Source organism: Macaca nemestrina, chromosome 7 (genome assembly GCF_043159975.1).
Source record: "Macaca nemestrina isolate mMacNem1 chromosome 7, mMacNem.hap1, whole genome shotgun sequence".
Classification (NCBI taxonomy): Eukaryota; Metazoa; Chordata; class Mammalia; order Primates; family Cercopithecidae; genus Macaca; species Macaca nemestrina.
Genome location: NC_092131.1, coordinates 169709189 through 169725900, shown reverse-complemented (window position 1 = coordinate 169725900; position 16712 = coordinate 169709189). Strand labels below are relative to the sequence as shown.

The 16712-nt window shown below is 49.6% G+C and overlaps 1 protein-coding gene and 1 pseudogene across 1 annotated transcript; both read left to right on the top strand.

Moving 5' to 3' along the window:
- Window positions 1-1651: 1651 nt before the first annotated feature.
- LOC139364031 (putative golgin subfamily A member 8F) lies at window positions 1652-13394 on the top strand. Its single transcript, XM_071099263.1, has 19 exons — window positions 1652-1824; window positions 3514-3633; window positions 4557-4616; window positions 4800-4880; window positions 5734-5772; window positions 6038-6085; window positions 6174-6258; window positions 6353-6459; window positions 7507-7593; window positions 7699-7806; window positions 8001-8088; window positions 8489-8741; window positions 9009-9078; window positions 10720-10853; window positions 11581-11605; window positions 12166-12266; window positions 12349-12449; window positions 12539-12694; window positions 12781-13394. Exons 1-19 carry the CDS (start codon window positions 1777-1779, stop codon window positions 12972-12974), a joined length of 1905 nt encoding a protein of 634 aa, XP_070955364.1. The 5' UTR covers window positions 1652-1776; the 3' UTR covers window positions 12975-13394.
- Window positions 9085-10697, top strand: LOC139355490 (golgin subfamily A member 2 pseudogene; annotated as a pseudogene).
- Window positions 13395-16712: the final 3318 nt, after the last annotated feature.

The window sequence follows — 16712 nt, the reverse complement described above, 5'->3', positions numbered from 1 at the left end:
ATATTAGAATTGTGAGAAAATAGTTATACGTGAAATCTAATATATGTAAAAAAAATTCACTCATAAAATTGAGGAAGCAGTAAGACCACCAGGAGTGATGAGGAAGATCTGAAACGAAAATGGAAGAAACAGAACTTACAGAAATAAAATATATAGCTGGGTAGGGTGGCTCACACCTGTAATCCCAGCCCTTTTTGGGAGGCTGAGGTGGGAGCATGGCATGAGCCCAGGAGTTGGAGACAAGCCTGGGCAACAGGGTGAGAACTTGTTTCTACAAAAAATACCTCACCATCACCAAAAAAAAAAAAAAAAAAGAAAAATTAGCTGGGTGTGGGGCACCTGCCTATAGTCCCAGCTACTCAGGAGGCTGAGGTGGAGGATCACTTGAGTTCAGGAGGCTGTGGCTGCAGGTTCGTACCACTGCAGTCCAGCCTGGGTGACAGAGTGAGACTCTGTCCCAGAATAAAATGAAATAAGGAAGTAAAAAAAGTAATTGTTGAAATAAGAAATTCAGTGGATGGATTAGACACCAGAAGAAAGAATTCATTGGTTAGACAATTCTCTCCAAAAAGTATGTTAGTATGTTACACAGAGAGACTTGAGAATAGATGATTGAGCAGAAGTTGGTGGGGTTGAGGGGGAGAGGGAGATCAGAATAAGGTCTAAAATAAGTCTTAGTGGAATCCCAGGAGGAGATATAAAAATTTTATTATAAAGTGAGAGAAATAGAAGTTCTTCTTTTGTTTTGTTTTTTTGAGACAGAGTCTCTCTTTGTAGCCCGGGCTGCCGTGCAGTGGTGCGATCTTGGCTCACAGCAAGCTCTGCCTCCCGGGTTCACACCATTCTCCTGCCTCTGCCTCCCAAGTAGCTGGGACTACAGGTGCCCACCACCACACCTGGCTAATTTTTTGTATTTTTAATAGAGACAGGGTTTCACCATGTTAGCCAGAATGGTCTCGATTTCCTGACCTTGTGATCCACCCGCATCGGGCTCCCAAAGTGCTGGGATTACAGGCGTGAACCACTGCACCCAGCACAAAAGCTTTGTGTTTTTACAGATAATTAGACTTGATTCTTGTTTAAGAAAAAAAAAAAATCGTAACAAGAACATAAGAGAATAAAACAAATGTTTTTCCAAAAAAGAGAAATCATTGTGATAATCTTATCTTATTGGAATGTTGGATAATATAGTCTGTTTCATTAACCATCAAGCATGCTATAGATTTTCCATTTTTATAGGCTCTGTATCTCAATTAAGGTAATACTGGTAATTTTTGTACTGTATTTGAAGATGAAAAATACAGACCAAAATCAAAGACGTTGCATAGAAGCTGGATAATGAAGACAGCTCTGGAGGAACACATACACACACACAGACACACACATATATAAAGTATACACACTTTTTAAAAAAAATTTTTAAAGCTTTTAAAACAAAAACCGGCCCCTTCCCTCTCCCAGATGGGGCGGCCCCTTCCCTCTCTCTGAGTGGGTGGGGACAGTGGTTGCATGGGCAGCTTTCCTTGTGAGCCACAGGCCCCTCTGGACACATTGCTGCCTGCTGATTGGCCACGCCCCAATTCCCTTTCATCTTCTCATTGACCAATGGGCTTGGAGCATTAAGGCCACGCCCCTTTTCTGCATTCTACTGGAGTCCTGGTTACGCCTCCTCTGGTTCAGTTGCTCAGCTGCCTGGTAGGTGACTGGAGGCGTTGATCAGTGCTCGCTGGGATTTTGCTGACGTGGCCCCAATCCCGCTTCCCTTCCCACCCTGCGATGGCAGAAGAAACTCGACAGAGTAAACTGGCCTTAGCCAAGAGAAAGGTAAAAATGCACCAGGTCATGGCCCCCCAACCCAGCCACAGATCCCCTCTGATGACAAGACCACTACCAGAGTCCATATCACTCCTGAGGCACACCAAACTGGGCCCCCCAACCCCGGCACCTCTGGGCTGCCCCCACCAAAGTCTTGTCAATCAGCTCTGCCCCTTCAACAAGAAGCCCAGTCCCTGCCCTCACCAATCACCCCAGGGTGACTTTGGGTGTGTGACTACTGGGGCTTCCCACTCCATTACTGGGCTCTCACCTCCTGCCTACCCAAACTTGACCTCCCTGGGTTCTTTGGGCTCACGTTTCCAAGCACCTGGGTCCTCCAGCCCTAGGCCCCACCCTCGCCAGTTGTCCCTGGGTGACTTTGGGCTGGTGATTCCTGGGGCTCCCTACTGCAGACTCAGTCCTCCCCTCCTGCTGCCTCAAGGTCAAACTCCATGGGCTCTTTGTGCTGGTGTCTGCAAGGACCTAGGTCCCAACCCTGTGTTTCCCTCCCCCATAGTGGAGTGGGACTCGGACATTGCGCTGATGTGCCCCACCCCCAACCAGGAGGAGTGGAATGTAGTGATGTCACAATCCGCCTACTAACTGTCATTACTGGAAGACCGGCCTTTGATCTTATGACCCACTCCCCTAAGTGTTGTCACCCCATTTCTTGTTCCTCTGGTCACAGCACAAATTTGCAGCTGGAAGGGGAATGGAGACTATGGGATCTAGGAGCAAGCAGTTTCAGGCTGCCTCACTCCCTTAACATAGACATTGACAGGGGGAAAAACCTACACTTCCCCCGTGAGCTCAAAACGTTGACAGTATCTCTAGGTGGCAATGGGAGAATGGGTTTGGTTTGGTTTTCTCCCAGGCTTCTACTTTCCAGAGAGATTTTAACATTTTTTTTCTGAGTTCTCCACCTCATATTCTAATTCTCCATGGTTCTGGGACCAGACTGCCCTTCAGTCTGTGGTCTCTGAAGTGAGATTTGCTCATCTTCTGTGGAATAGATCTTGGGGAACTGAACTTGACAGCTTGAATCTTCCTCATATTATCTCGACCTGGGGTACTTTGAGTGCCACGGGATAAATGTGAGACATCTTTCTGAAGCATCAGGTTCCCTTGATTCTCTTGAGATCAGGAGAAAAAACATTAATGTACTTAGGGATGACAGTCACATAGGCTTCTGAGAGTACACCAGACTTCTCTCTGAAATGAGGCTTGGGTTGACCTCTTTCTGATGAATTCCCAGATTTAACAGAAAGGCTGCCTTCTGCCCTGAGGACACATTGATATAAAAGTTTGAGAGGTACTGGTGCACTTCTTGATACTAACAGATGTGTGAGGATGTATGACTCTAAACCATGCAGTGCCTGCCTACCTAATGTTTACTTTTCTACCTCTACCTCTGGTTTTGGTCCCTGGCAGCTGCTGATTCTTGGCAAAACCCCAGAGCTTGGAGTCAGAAGACTGAGTTTCGAAGTTCCAGTATCACCTTTTTCTTTCTTTTTTTTTTTTTTCCTAGCCATTATATCAATCCCTCTCAGTCACTAAATGATGGTGACAACACCTTGTACAGTTGTTGGCGTCATTAAATCAGATGGTGTATAAGAGCATTTTGTTAAAACTATAAGGGAGGATGTGGCTGTAGGGGCCGATAGTTCTCATGAGCATTACTGCTCTTCTTTCCCACAGTTAAAAGAATATTGGCAGAGAAACAGCCCTGGTGGTCCAGCAGAAGCGAAGAAGAACAGGAAAACAAATGGCAGTGTCCCTGAGACAGCCACTTCTGGTGGTTCCCACTCACCTGGGGATGTGAGTCTTGGCTGACCAGGCTCCTGGGGACAGGGGGCCCAAGGGGGAGTAGAGGGTAATTGTTAAGATTGTGAATGGACTGTTGGGTACTGGTTCAGAATTCTGGGTTTGAATCCTGCCTCTCCATCTGCTAGGGATATGATTTAGGGCAAGTTGCTTGAGCTCTTTGGGTCTCTCTTTGCACATCTGTGTAATAGAGGTGGTATTATTGTTTGACTTCCATTTGTGAATTTTAAATGAGATTTGTTATTGTTTTATGTTTTTTTGTTTGTTTGTTTGTTTGTTTTTGTTTTTGTTTTTTTTTGAGACTGAGTCTGGCTCTGTCGCCCAGGCTGGAGTGCAGTGGCCGGATATCAGCTCACTGCAAGCTCCGCCTCCCAGGTTTACGCCATTCTCCTGCCTCAGCCTCCGGAGTAGCTGGGACCACAGGCGCCCGCCACCTCGCCCGGCTAGTTTTTTGTATTTTTTAGTAGAGACGGGGTTTCACCATGTTAGCCAGGATGGTCTCGATCTCCTGACCTTGTGATCCGCCCGTCTCAGCCTCCCAAAGTGCTGGGATTACAGGCTTGAGCCACCGTGCCCGGCTTATTGTTTTATGTTAATCCCTAGTACATGGCCTACTATAAACACCCAGGACACCAGGATATGGTCATTGCTGTTTGATTTTCCTCATCCCCAGTCTCAAGGGGAAGCCAGGACAATGAGAACAGCCATTTGCCATCAGGAGTCACAGAAAGGGCCCCAGGGTGGGATGATGGGGAGATAAGAACCATGAGAGAAGTTGGCACAAAGGAGTTATGGGACGAAGGGTCCAAGATAGGCAGAAAAGAAAATGTTGCCCATTGAAGGGGAAAAAAGGAAGTCAGAGGGCTTAGACACCGAGAGGGACAGAACATCTCCATGTGCACTCTCACCTCTTGTAGTCAGCAACAGGTATCGACGGAGAGGGCCCTACGTCATCTGAACCCCTCAAGGATCTGGAGGTAAGAGGCTCTGGGTGGAGGGGCAGTGACCCTGCAGGCCAATCCTCCAACCTCCTCCCACAGCAGGGACTGGGTGCCCCTCTGCCAGCTGAGACAGCCCACACACACCCCAGCCCTAATGATTGTTCTCTCTACCTCTCCCACAACTCCTCCTCCACCTCCTCCTCTCAGCATGTGCCTCAGAGCCCGTCCCAAAAACTAGCAGTAGTCCTGGACTCGAGGTCTGTCAAAATGAGTCAACTGAAGAACACCATCAAATCTTTGGTAAGAGTCCAGTGGGGTCCCCTGATTCCAGGCTGACAATCCTGGGCTCCAGTTTCCCCTTGGGACCCTGAAGAAAGGGACTGGGGGCCCCTGGTGCCAAGGGCAAATAGGGAGCTGGGGCACCCAGACCTCACCTGGAGGGACCCCAGAGCACGCACCATGGCTCTTCTTTTGCTGCCCTCTTTGCCAACTCTCTCCTCTCCACACACCCCTGCTCAAGTCCTTGCTACACACGCCCTGGGGTTGTTGCCTCTTGGGGGAGTGTAAGCCTGACTGGCTGTCAGGGGCCCTGTATTTCTGCCGTGACTCAGTCCCTAATTTGCTCTTTGATTCTGGACAAGCCGCCTCTCCTTTCTGGACTCGGGTTTCCAGAGGAGGTAGTGAGTATCTAAGGTTTCTGTTAGCTCTGAGAGTCCGAGATTTAAAGGCCACCTAGAATGGAAACCTCAGGGCCAAGGGCTGCTGTGTGTCCTTTTCCATCCTATATCTGCTGTGAAGAGCCGTACCTGGCCCGTACGTGCTCAGTCAATGTTTATTGAATGAACACACTTTTCTAAATCACAAGCAGGCAGGAGGGGGGCCTTTCTCAAACTCCATCTCTAGAGGATTGTGTTCCTGTCCTCTCAAGAGATTCCACATTCAGACTTTGAGTTCTGTGGCTGTGGGTGAAAACCAACAAAGACCCAAATCCTCTGTCCTTGGGAGCTTGAGGAGAGTTGACCAGTTTGTGTTCCCATTGGGTCTGAGAACTTTGCCTTTAAAATCCATTCCTGGCCCCGCCTACCGCTTCATGGCCTGGGGAATAGAGTTGAGGGGCCCACCCTCCATCACCTTAATTTGACTCTCCCCACAGAAACAACAGAAGAAACAAGTGGAACATCAGCTGGAAGAAGTAATGTGATTTCTTTTTTTCCTCGCGACATGACGGCTGGGTTTGGGGGGCACTCAGATGTAGAGGCCCCAGTCTCGTCTTGCCCACTCCCAGCCTGGGGAAGAAGGCTCACCCCTCAGATTCTACCCCATCCCCACAGGGTCCCTGATAACCTGGTCTCATGGGTGGGCCTGTCCTGGGGCATTGGTGGCATTCTGGGGGCATGTCTCTTGCTGTGCCATCTCTGCCTCCCCCTGGTAAGAGCTCTGTCTTCCTCTTCCTATAGGAAAAGAAGGCAAACAATGAGAAACAGAAAGCCAAAAGGGAGCTAGAGGTGAGTGGAGGGTGTGAAGTTTTCTCCTGTCCTCTGGGCAATGTTTCTTTCCTTCTCTTTCAGCACTTGCTTGGCTTTTCTCCCAAAGGTTCAAATCCAGACATTGAACGTACAGAAAGGGAAACTAAGTACGGACCTGTATCGCACGAAACGCTCGCTCAGATACTTTGAAGGTGGGAATCTGGGCGCCCTGTCATCCTTCAGCCTGGCACTTTGACAGGTCTTTAGGGGAGTCCTTTGGGACCCATCTCACATCTGTCATTACAGAACAGACCAAGGATCTGGCTGGCCGCCTGCAACATTCATTGCAGCGTAAAGGGGAGTTACAGCGGGCTCTGTCTGCTGTCACCGCCACACAGAAGAAGGCGGACAGAGTGAGTCTGACCACCTGCCCCGTCCCTGGGAGCCTGGCTTCGCAGATGGAGGAGTGAGCCTAAAGGTCCCTTCTGCAGGATGGAGTGTCCTGCCCAGAAGGCGGCATGGCCATTCCTCACTGCTTTTGTGTCTGGTTGTTAGAGGCAGCCTGGGGCTGAGTCAGCTGCTGTGGGTGAGTTGGGGGGTGCGGTGGGGAGCGAGTACTGGACACTGAACTTGGAGGCCAAGTGCCTGCCCTGCCCTTACCTGGCTGTGGTCTTGGCCAAGTCCTAGGTGCAGTGGGGTACTTTACTCGTGAAGATACAGAAGAGTACCTTTAGTATGTTACCATTTCTGTAGAGAGAGGAAACCTGTGTGTGTGTGTGTGTGTGTGTGTGTGTGTGTGTGTACATACTATGATAATATACAGAAAACATGTCTGCAAGGTTCATAAAAAACTCAGGAGAGAGCCATAGGTGGCTGGGAGATACTTCCCTTCTGTTCCTTCTGAGTTTTGAACTATGCGAATGTATCATCCTTTCAAACAGTGAACAAAAGATTCATTTTCCCCTCCCTATCTGTACCCCCATCCCCAGCAAGAAAAATGGGCTTAGAGAATTGGATAGAGCTGGGCGTTCAAATCCCAACTCTGCCTAAGTGATGTTAGGCAAGCGCTTAACCTCAAATACTCCATGTGTTTTCATGTACACAATAGAGGTCATCATAGTAACTGTCTCCTATGGTGGTTGTGAGAATAAATGGGATTGCTAGCATGGTACCTGGTGAAACACTCCATAAAGGTTCAGACAGTGGTAGTAATAACAGTAATAACAAGAGCAATATTATCTGATCTCTCTGGGTCTCTGTTAGCCAGCTGTAAATTCGATCTCTTTCCCTGTCCCTTCCAACTTTACTGAGTTCTTTTAAAAACCAGACCACAGACTTGGAAATGCCTCGATCTTTACTGACCGAGTTGCATATTAAGCCTAGCCCTAGCCTGTTTAAGGGGCACTGTATGGAATGGCCCAGGTTCCCCAGATAGAAACTTCTCACTCTTCACCATCCAGTCCTCGAGCCGCAATAAAGCACGTATGGAGTGGAAGTTAGAGCAGTCCTTACGGGAGCAGGCACTGCTGAAAGCTCAGCTGACACAGGTGAGATTTTGCAGAGGCAGGGAGGGAAGGAAGATGACCCCAGGTGGCCAGGAGCAGGTGAGGACCAGTGACAGCCCTTCCTAACTTCTGTGCCCATTCTTGCAGATGAAGGATTCACTCAAACAAGCCCATCTAGAGAGAGACGAATATGTTCAACATCTAAAAGGAGAGAGGGCCCGGTGGCAGCAGAGGATGAGAAAAATGTCCCAGGAGGTGAGATCTGACCCTTCAGCCCCGCCACCTTAGATAGGTCACCGGATGTTTCTGGGCATCTGTAACATGGGAATATACAGCCAGAGGTGGTCATGGGTCGGGGCTTTGTGGAGGTGGGGGCAGAGAGGGAGATGGCAGCCTGTCCAGCCACCAGCCCCTCTCTCCAGGGCCCTTTATCCCTGTGCTTTGGGCAGGTTTGCACACTAAAGAAGGAGAAGCAGCATCACATGCGTCTGGTAGAGAAGCTGGAGAGGAGTTTGTCGAAACTAAAAAACCAGATGGGTACGATGGGGCTGATGTGACCTGGGAGCAGGCCTGGCATCGGAGGGGGCTCTGGGGGTGGCTTAGAATGCCCCAGGGAGGTGGGTGGATGGAAGGGCTTTGAGGCAGAAGGAAAGAGGTCTGTGCCAGGAAACAACAAGTCTTGTTATCTCCATGAGCCTGAGTGTCCCCATCAGCAAAGAGGGCCCGTTGTCAGCCACCCACAGTGCTCTCCATCTGAAAGTGGTTTGGAAGATTGGCTGCCATCCGGGTGCGAGGAATCATTAGCAGTGAGGCCAAGTTTGGGGAGCCTGAGAGGAGCTGTGCACCAAGAGGAGGGTTTTTTTGTTGTTGTTGTTTGTTTTGTTTTGTTTTTGTTTTTGAGAATCCAGAGGCCCTTATTGTCTGCTTCCTTTCTCAGCTAAACCCCTGCCCCCGGAGCCCCCAGCAGTGCCCGCTGAGGAGGAGCTGCAGCACCTGAGGAAGGAACTAGAGAGGGTGTCAGCAGAGCTCCAGGCCCACGTGGAAAACCATCAACACGTAAGTCTCCTGAACCAGCCACAAAAGGAGAGGCTTCAGGAGCAGGAGGAGAAGCTTCAGAAGCAGGAGAGACTTCGAGAGCAGGATGAGAAGCTTCAGCAGCTGGCCGAGCCACAGAGCGGCGTCGAGGAGCTGCTGCGTTGCCCCACCTGCGGAGCCTGCCCTCCTCCCTAACCCTCCAGGCCTTTGTTTCCCAACTTGTAAAATGGGGCAGTGTAGCCCTCACGTGAAATGTTACTTTTAAAGGCACCTGTAAGCCACAGCCCTGCTCTGGTGGCTGTGGGAGAGAGGGGATGATTTTTCTAACCTGCCTCCACCCTTCCCCGTGCCATGGGAGTCAGACACCGAGTTCTGGGGTCTCCAGCTGCAGTGGGTGGCAGCTGATTGCTTCTCTCTGTCCAGAACAATGAGAACAAGAGCGCACTGCAGTTGGAGCAGCAAGTGGAGGAGCTACAGGAGACGCTGGGCGAGGTGAAGTAGATTGTAACCCCCACCCCATCCAAGAAGGGCTGGGAAGCGGGCACCAGCCTCTGGGGAGGGGAGGTGCCAGGCCAGAAGCAGCTCCAGCCTGGGGGCAGGTGACCTCAGCACCCTCCAGGGCAGTCTTATGACCCTTTCTTCCTTCCTGCCTTCTGACTTTTACAGGTGGGTAGCCCTGGGCTCCTCCCAGGTCTGGACATCATCATCCCAGCTAGTGGCATGAAGCCCCCAATCATAGGGGAACAGACAGTGGGATAAGTGGCTCCTTATGCCAGGCACAGTGGCTCAGGCCTATAATCGCAGCACTTTGGGAGGCTGAGGCAGGAGAATCTCTTGAGGTCGGGAGTTTGAGATCAGCCTGGCCAACATGGTAAAATCTCATCTCTACTAAAATTACAAAAAAAAAAAAATTAGCTGGACATGGTGGAGCATGCCTGTAATCCCACCTACTCAGGAGGCTGAGCCATGAGAATCGCCTGAGCCCAGGAGATGGAGGTTGCAATGAGCTGAGATTGCACCACTGCACTCCAGCTTGGGCCACAGAGTGACACTCTGTCTCAAAACAAAACAAAAATGCTCCTTAGATTGAAACTGGATTCCAACCTCGGTTCCACTGATCACCATTCAAGTACTTTGCATCTCTAAGTCTCTGTTTCTTTTTGAGATGGAGTCTCACTCTGTTGCCCAGGCTGGAGTGCAGTGGTGCAATCGCAGCTCACTGCAAGCTCCATCTCCCGGGTTCACACCATTCTCCTGCCTCAGCCTCCCGAGTAACTGGGACTACAGGCGCCTGCCACCATGCCCAGCTAAGTTTTTGTGTTTTTTAGTAGAGACTGGGTTTCACTGTGTTAGCCAGGATGGTCTTGATCTCCTGACCTCATGATGTGCTCACCTCAGCCTCCCAAAGTCCTGGGATTACAGGCATGAGCCACCACGCCCAGCCGCCTCTGTTTCTTTAACTTCAAAAGGAAGGTAGCATTTTCCTTACAGAGGAGCTGAGGATTAAATGAGATAATACATGGAAAGCATTAGGCCTGTAGCACACTTAGCAGATGGTAGCTGGCTCCCACTGCTTTTCCACCAGTCTATGGCCTACAGTTTAAATGGTGAAGTAGGGTATGAGATTTGAGGCTGAGGAAGGAAGCATGGGGTTCTAGGAAAGGGAGAGAGTCACTTAGGCCTGGAGTAAGGGGCCAGGGCCCTGGGCAGGCGACAGAGCCCCACAGTGCCCTCGCTACCCTATTAATGGGCCCAGAATCTGGAAGCCAGCCGCCACTTGCCCTCACACCCAGGGTCTTCCTGCAGGTGGAGCTGAAGAGCCAAAAGGCTCAGAGTCTGCAGCAGCAGCCAGACCATTACCTGGGTCACCTGCAGCAGTCCGTGGCCACCTATCAGCAGCAGGTGGCCGCCTATCAGCAGCTGACCACTGAGAAGGAGGCGCTGCACAGGCAGTTACTGCAGCAGACCCAGCTAATGAACCAGCTGCAGCAGCAGGAAGCTTGGGGCAAAGCGGTGGCCGAGATGGCCCGCCAAAAGTTACAGGAGACCCGGGGAGGGAGCTGCTGAAGACGGGACCATGAGGGGGACGACCTGGCAAACTCAGTGCCTTGTCACTCTTTCCTGGCCCCTTAGGAGCACCTGGAGGCTGCCAGCAAGCAGAAGCAGCAGCTGCAGGACCAACTGAGCCTCACGGCTCTCCCTGGGGAAGGTACCGGAGACCACTCAGAGGAAGAGGAGAGAGCCCCAGGAGGAAGGGGGGACTGTTAGCAGCACAGGATTGAGGAGTTGGAAGAGAACTTTAGAACAGCTGGTCATTATGCCGACCGGGTGCCTGCACTAAGTTCGGCATCAATATGGCGACCTCCTGGGAGCGGGGGGGCCACCAAGTTGCCTAAGGATGGCTGAACTGGCCCAGGTCAGAAACGGAGCAGGTCAGAACTCCTGCACCGACCAGTAGTGGGACTGGGCCTGGGCAGTATAGCAAGATCTTGGTACTTAAAAGGAAAAATAAAGAACAGTAGCCGGGCGCGGTGGCTCACGCCTGTAATCCCAGCACTTTGGGAGGGCGAGACGGGCGGATCACGAGGTCAGGAGATCGAGACCATCCTGGCTAACACGGTGAAACCCCGTCTCTACTAAAAAATACAAAAAACTAGCCGGGCGAGGTGGCGGGCGCCTGTAGTCCCAGCTACTCGGGAGGCTGAGGCAGGAGAATGGCGTGAACCCGGGAGGCGGAGCTTGCAGTGAGCTGAGATCCGGCCACTGCACTCCAGCCTGGGTGACAGAGCGAGACTCCGTCTCAAAAAAAAATAAATAAAAATAAATAAAAAAAAAATAAAATAAAGAACAGTAGCTTATTCCTCTCTAGGAGGGGCTGGCTCAGGGTTACATAGTGAGGGTGGAGGCAGAGGTGGGCCCACAGTACCTCCATTGTTGGGTTGTCTGAGGAGCCCTCTGGCCACCCCCTACAGGAGATGGAGGACATCTGGACAGTGACCAGGAGAGCTGGGAGGCCATGGTGAGCCTGACTCCCCCCGCACCGATTTTGCCACCTTCCTCTGTGGTCCCTGCAAGACCCCTTTATGCTCTTACTTTCCCTGCCTTCTGATTTCTCTGGACCCTCATCCCTTCCGAGAGCCAGTGGTCAGACACCATTTCACCTGCGATGAACTGAGGCCCCAAGGGAAGGGGCTGCGCTCCACCTCTCTGCCCCATTTGTTCTGTGTATGCCCCTACAAGAATGCTCACGTCTTGCCCTCAGGTGGCATGTTTCAAATCCGCTGGAGCCAGTGCCAAGGAGGAACAGGCACGGTTACGAGAGCGGGTGACAGAGCAGAGGGTGTGCTGCCAGCACCTGGCTTACCTGGTGGCCTCGGCCCAGAAGGAGCCAGAGGCAGCGGTCCCAGCCCCAGGGACTGGGGGCGAGTCTGTGAGTGGGGAGACCCACCGGGCCCTGCAGGAAGTCGTGGAGAAGCTGGCCCATGCCAGGACTCACCTCCAGCTTCTCCATGACTTATTTGAAAATGCCACCTGAGGGCAGGTCGCTGCCGAGATGTGACTCCATTATTTTGGCTCCAGAGCGGCTTTATGGACCACCGGGAGGAGATGGCGGACCTGAGTGAGCTGGTGGAGAAACCCGAACTTCCGTTCATCGAATACTGGGGAGAGAGATGCCATCAGTGAGTGGGAGGCCAGGGCAGGGCAGGGGAAGCTGCAGGGCCTTCGGAGGGGCCCCAGCGTCTGAGCCCTGTCCTCCCGCAGGAATGTTCATCAGCTTCTAACAGCGGCAGGGGGCAGTGCCGAGGATGCAGCAATGGGAGGAGGACATCATCAGGCTGGTCCAGCACAGGGAGGAGATGAAGGTAGGGTGTGCAACATCTCTGCAGGGGTGGGGGTGGGCGTGGGGGTGGGCGCCGGCAGCGGTGTGACAGCTGAGCACCCCTCCCTCCAGGTGAAGCTGCTGGCGCTGCAGGAGATGCTGTTATGGTTGGCAGCGACTACAACAACAAGCACAGCAAACTCCTGATCTCTGCCCAGAACCCTGCTCATGAGCCCCGTCCAGGAGCCCCAGCCCCCCAGGAGCTTGGGGCTGCCCACAAGCATGGCGGTGAATAGAGCCCTCAGGCGGGGCGGGCAGGCAGGAGCAGGGGGTGCTGGCACTGCACTCAGATCCCCGCCTCCCTCTCTCCAAAGATCTTTGTGAGCTGAGCCTCAGCGTCAGCGCCGAGACTGGGCAAGGAGAGGCCAGGGAGGGGTCTCCCCACGACAACCCCACTGCTCAGCCCATCACGCAGGAGCACCAGGAGCACCAGGAGCACCCAGGCTTGGGCAGCAACCGCTGCGTGCCGTTCTTTTGCTGGGCTTGGCTGCCAAGAAGAAGGAGATAAACATCACCGTCATCAAAGAGCTGGTCAAGAAACTTTTTAAAAAGAAACAAAGTTATGGGGTTAATCTCCTACACAATTCATTTAGTTCATTTGAATGTTAGAGCCACTCTTGATTATTTGTGTTTCTAGTTTGTAGTTTAAGTTTATTTGTAAAAAGTTAAAAGAGGGTGGGTCTCTGTGGCCTTCACTGAGGTTCACTCTGGCATCCTTTAGCATTTTCTTTTTTAATTTCATAATTGTAGGTCATTAGCATGTATATCGAGTTTGCCCTTACGTGGTGGGAGTTCAAACACCCAAAGACCCACTGTTTGCACAGAACTATTCTCGCTGGTTTGGAATAGGCTGCCATGCTTTTGTAATGTTATTATAGCATGTATGTTCATTACAGAATTCAGATAAAATTTGCTTATGTTCTGCTACTGTTTGATCCAATCTTAATCACAGTGAGCCCTTCATTAGCTCAATATGCGGTTTGCCCTCAAGTGTGCACTGTTGATTACTTTGTAGGGACATAAATTTGTGCAGTATTTATGTGATCGTGCCTATGCATGAGGAATGAATGAATTTCAGTCACACATTCCCTAAATCATAACTTGATGATGCTTGGGAAAGACTCAACAGTTAAAACTTCATGAGGTTCTAATGTCTGATCCAAAACACATCACAGTATGAGGATGTAGGGAGATACGTACGTGTGCTCCCTGGGGTGGGGATTTCTAGTTACTAGACCATCTCCATTTTCAGCATTTGGCATCCTCATGATACTTTTATAAATACGACGTTAACAGGAGACTAAAATACGATTTTACTGATGAATAACAGATTTGCCTGCATTCACTGAAAGAGCGCAAATATTGGGTCCTGTGACTTCAACTGATTCTTCCAAATTGTATGAATATATCAGTGTATTAGATAAGCCCAGTTTCAGAATTATAAAGAAAAAATGTTAGACCAAATAATGCGACTAATTAACAGTGGTACAATTTCTAGCCCATGGGTTTAAAATGCACTTAAAGTCCTGTTCTTGCCTTTTATTTTCTGAACTTCCTGCTTTTGCATTCTTTGAGTTCAGTTTAAAGACCGTTACTTTAAGTCCATTTTAAACCCTCAGGCTAGAAATTGGACCACTGTGAATTAGCCACATTATTTTGTGTAATGTTTTTTTCTTTATCATTCTGAAACTGGGTTTACCGAATACATTGATAAATTATTTCAAAGGTACTTTTGTCGTTGAAATCACTTTACTTTTACCCTGATAAACATCAGTGACTGGGCATGACCTTCAGATAGTGTTTAGCATCTGTGACCAATCTGACCATACTGTGTTCATCAGGTGCCGATGGGTTAAATCACACGCTGGCGTATTTCAGCTGAATGTCCATCTGGAAAATAAATTTACTGTGTTAACTGAAATTCCACTCTTTGTGTAGGTATTTGGCATATATTTAAGAAACAGCTAAAAAGGATGGAAATCGTAGGACAATAACTTAAGTCTTTCTTCAAAGTGCACGCAGTCTTTTGCGATACCTCATTCAGCCAAGTATTTGTGCTCTTCCTCATTCAGTGTAAGGCAGCTTTCGATTTGCTTAGAAGGCAACATTGGAAGGTTAGAGTTCATCAGAAACATAGAATGTTAAAATGTGAGTTCAACTGACTAAATTTGAATTTTCTTAGGAAGAATCAAAACACCTATTTAAAGATTGCAATATATAGTAACCATTTTTAAAGTATTTGATTAAACCTGATAGGTTTTCCAGAAATGAAAAAAAAAATCAGCTTTAATACCAAAGCTGATTTTTAGAAAATTTGAACATGTAAATCCGCCCTATCCATAATATAGTTTCTCTAAAACTTTATCTTAGTCATTTTAAAATAATATAACTATTAAAAAAGTAACTGCTATCAATGTTCTGAAATAAGTTAAAACATTTTAAAACATGAACACTGTAGTTTAAAAGAAACGGTGGGAAGGAAAAGTAGAGAAAGAAATGCCAATTCCAGTCCAAAGCTTTATCTGCCAAGTTTTCTTAGAATGACTTTCAGCAATTTATGAATTCTTGTAAACAATGTATAAGGAAATACTGAAAGACTTTTGCCTAAAGTGGCATTATTGTCTGCTGGTGTCATGCTACTGTAATGTAATAAATTCTTAAGTTGTTGCAAAGTGCTGTTTTTGCCTTCAAATTTTATTTTGCGTGTCTTGAAAACTGTGGTATTAAAGGTATTGATACTGTGCAAATGCTGGGCATGCCTGGCATGAGATAATCTCTTTCATTTTTACAAACTTGTAATAAAACTATGCAAGTGTTTATTAAAAGAACACAAAATAGAAAAAGTTATGGGATTAAAAAAAGTTATGGGGTGAAAAAGTTATGGGATAAAAAATGTAAAAAAGTTGTGGCAAAAAAACCTTTGGCAAAAAAGTAGAAAAAAGTTTCATGAAAAGTTGCAAAAAAATTATGAAAAAGAAGTTCTGGGATTTAAAAAACAAGTCATGGGATAAAAATTAAAATTAAAAGCAGGCCCCTGTCAGCAAAACTTGGAGAGGTGGGGCTGAAGTCTCCACTGCCACCATGTCCCTGCCACCCCTTCCCAGTCACCCCTTTACAATTAGGGTAGCAAGACAAGACCTCTGTCTAATGGGGAAAGACAAACAGACCCTTTGCCACCTTGACCAGGGCTGAGTCCTTACATTTCTGGATGACAATGATTGTTATTTAAGAGCCAGAGGCTGGTGGAGTTGGTTTGTTTGGAGGTCTGACGGCCTCATTACTCTCACCATAGCAACTTCTCCATCAGCAGGGCTCCCAGCTTCTTATTCAGAGAGGTAGCTGAGGCAGGACAGTGGGGCTAACTGTGGACCACGGAGGACACAGGCTGCTGGGGTGGCCCTTCTTCCCCAGGGTACGTATTGTGTCTGTGTAGCATTTTGTATATCCCAGAGGGTAGGGCCGCCTCTGTATCGTATCTAGCGGTGGTTGGAGCTGGCTCATGGGGAGGAGGTTCTAATGATTATTTGTGGCTGGAAACTTATTTATTGCTAGCATAGGACAGAGGAAGGAGGCGGGGATGGGGTCGTGGCTCCCTGGTGATGCGACTCCTGTTTATTTTGCTTTTTATTTTGGAATAAACGGATTTAGCCATACTCCTCGGCCTGGTGTGTTCCCGTTTCCCTCACTGGGTCCTGGAGTTTGTGCCACCGAACGAGGTGCCCCAGAGTGTCTTGAGCATGTCCAGCTAGGCTGTTGGGGACCTTCCAGGCCTGTTACCTGTATGCTGCCTGGTGGCACCTGGGGGATTCCCCGGGGACTGCCATGGCGCCTACTGGGCGCGGTCCCACCCTGACAGCCAACAGGCTCAGAAGCCTGATCTAGCGGTGGCCGGGAAGACAGGTACCAGCACCTAAGGGCACTGACTTCCACCCAGCCCAGGCGTCTTCCATTCCGTCCCCGTGCCTCCCTCTCCTGTCTGCACCTGGTGGCCTCTTCTGTCTGTCCCTCCAGAGCGCCGGCTGCCCCGCAGGCTCCCTCCAGGCTGAGTTCATGGCCCTGCCCCCTGGTGGCCAGAGCCGGCTTCACAGGATAAGAGCCAGGGAAGCTCCAGGGGCTTTCCAGGAAAAGTGTGCCTTGGAAAGGGTATGGCCTTTTCACCGCTCCCAACAGCACCCTAGAAATGGTTTGGCCTTTCCCCTCCCCTGAGCGCCACAGAGAACACAGCCAGCAGAGGACACATTTCCCC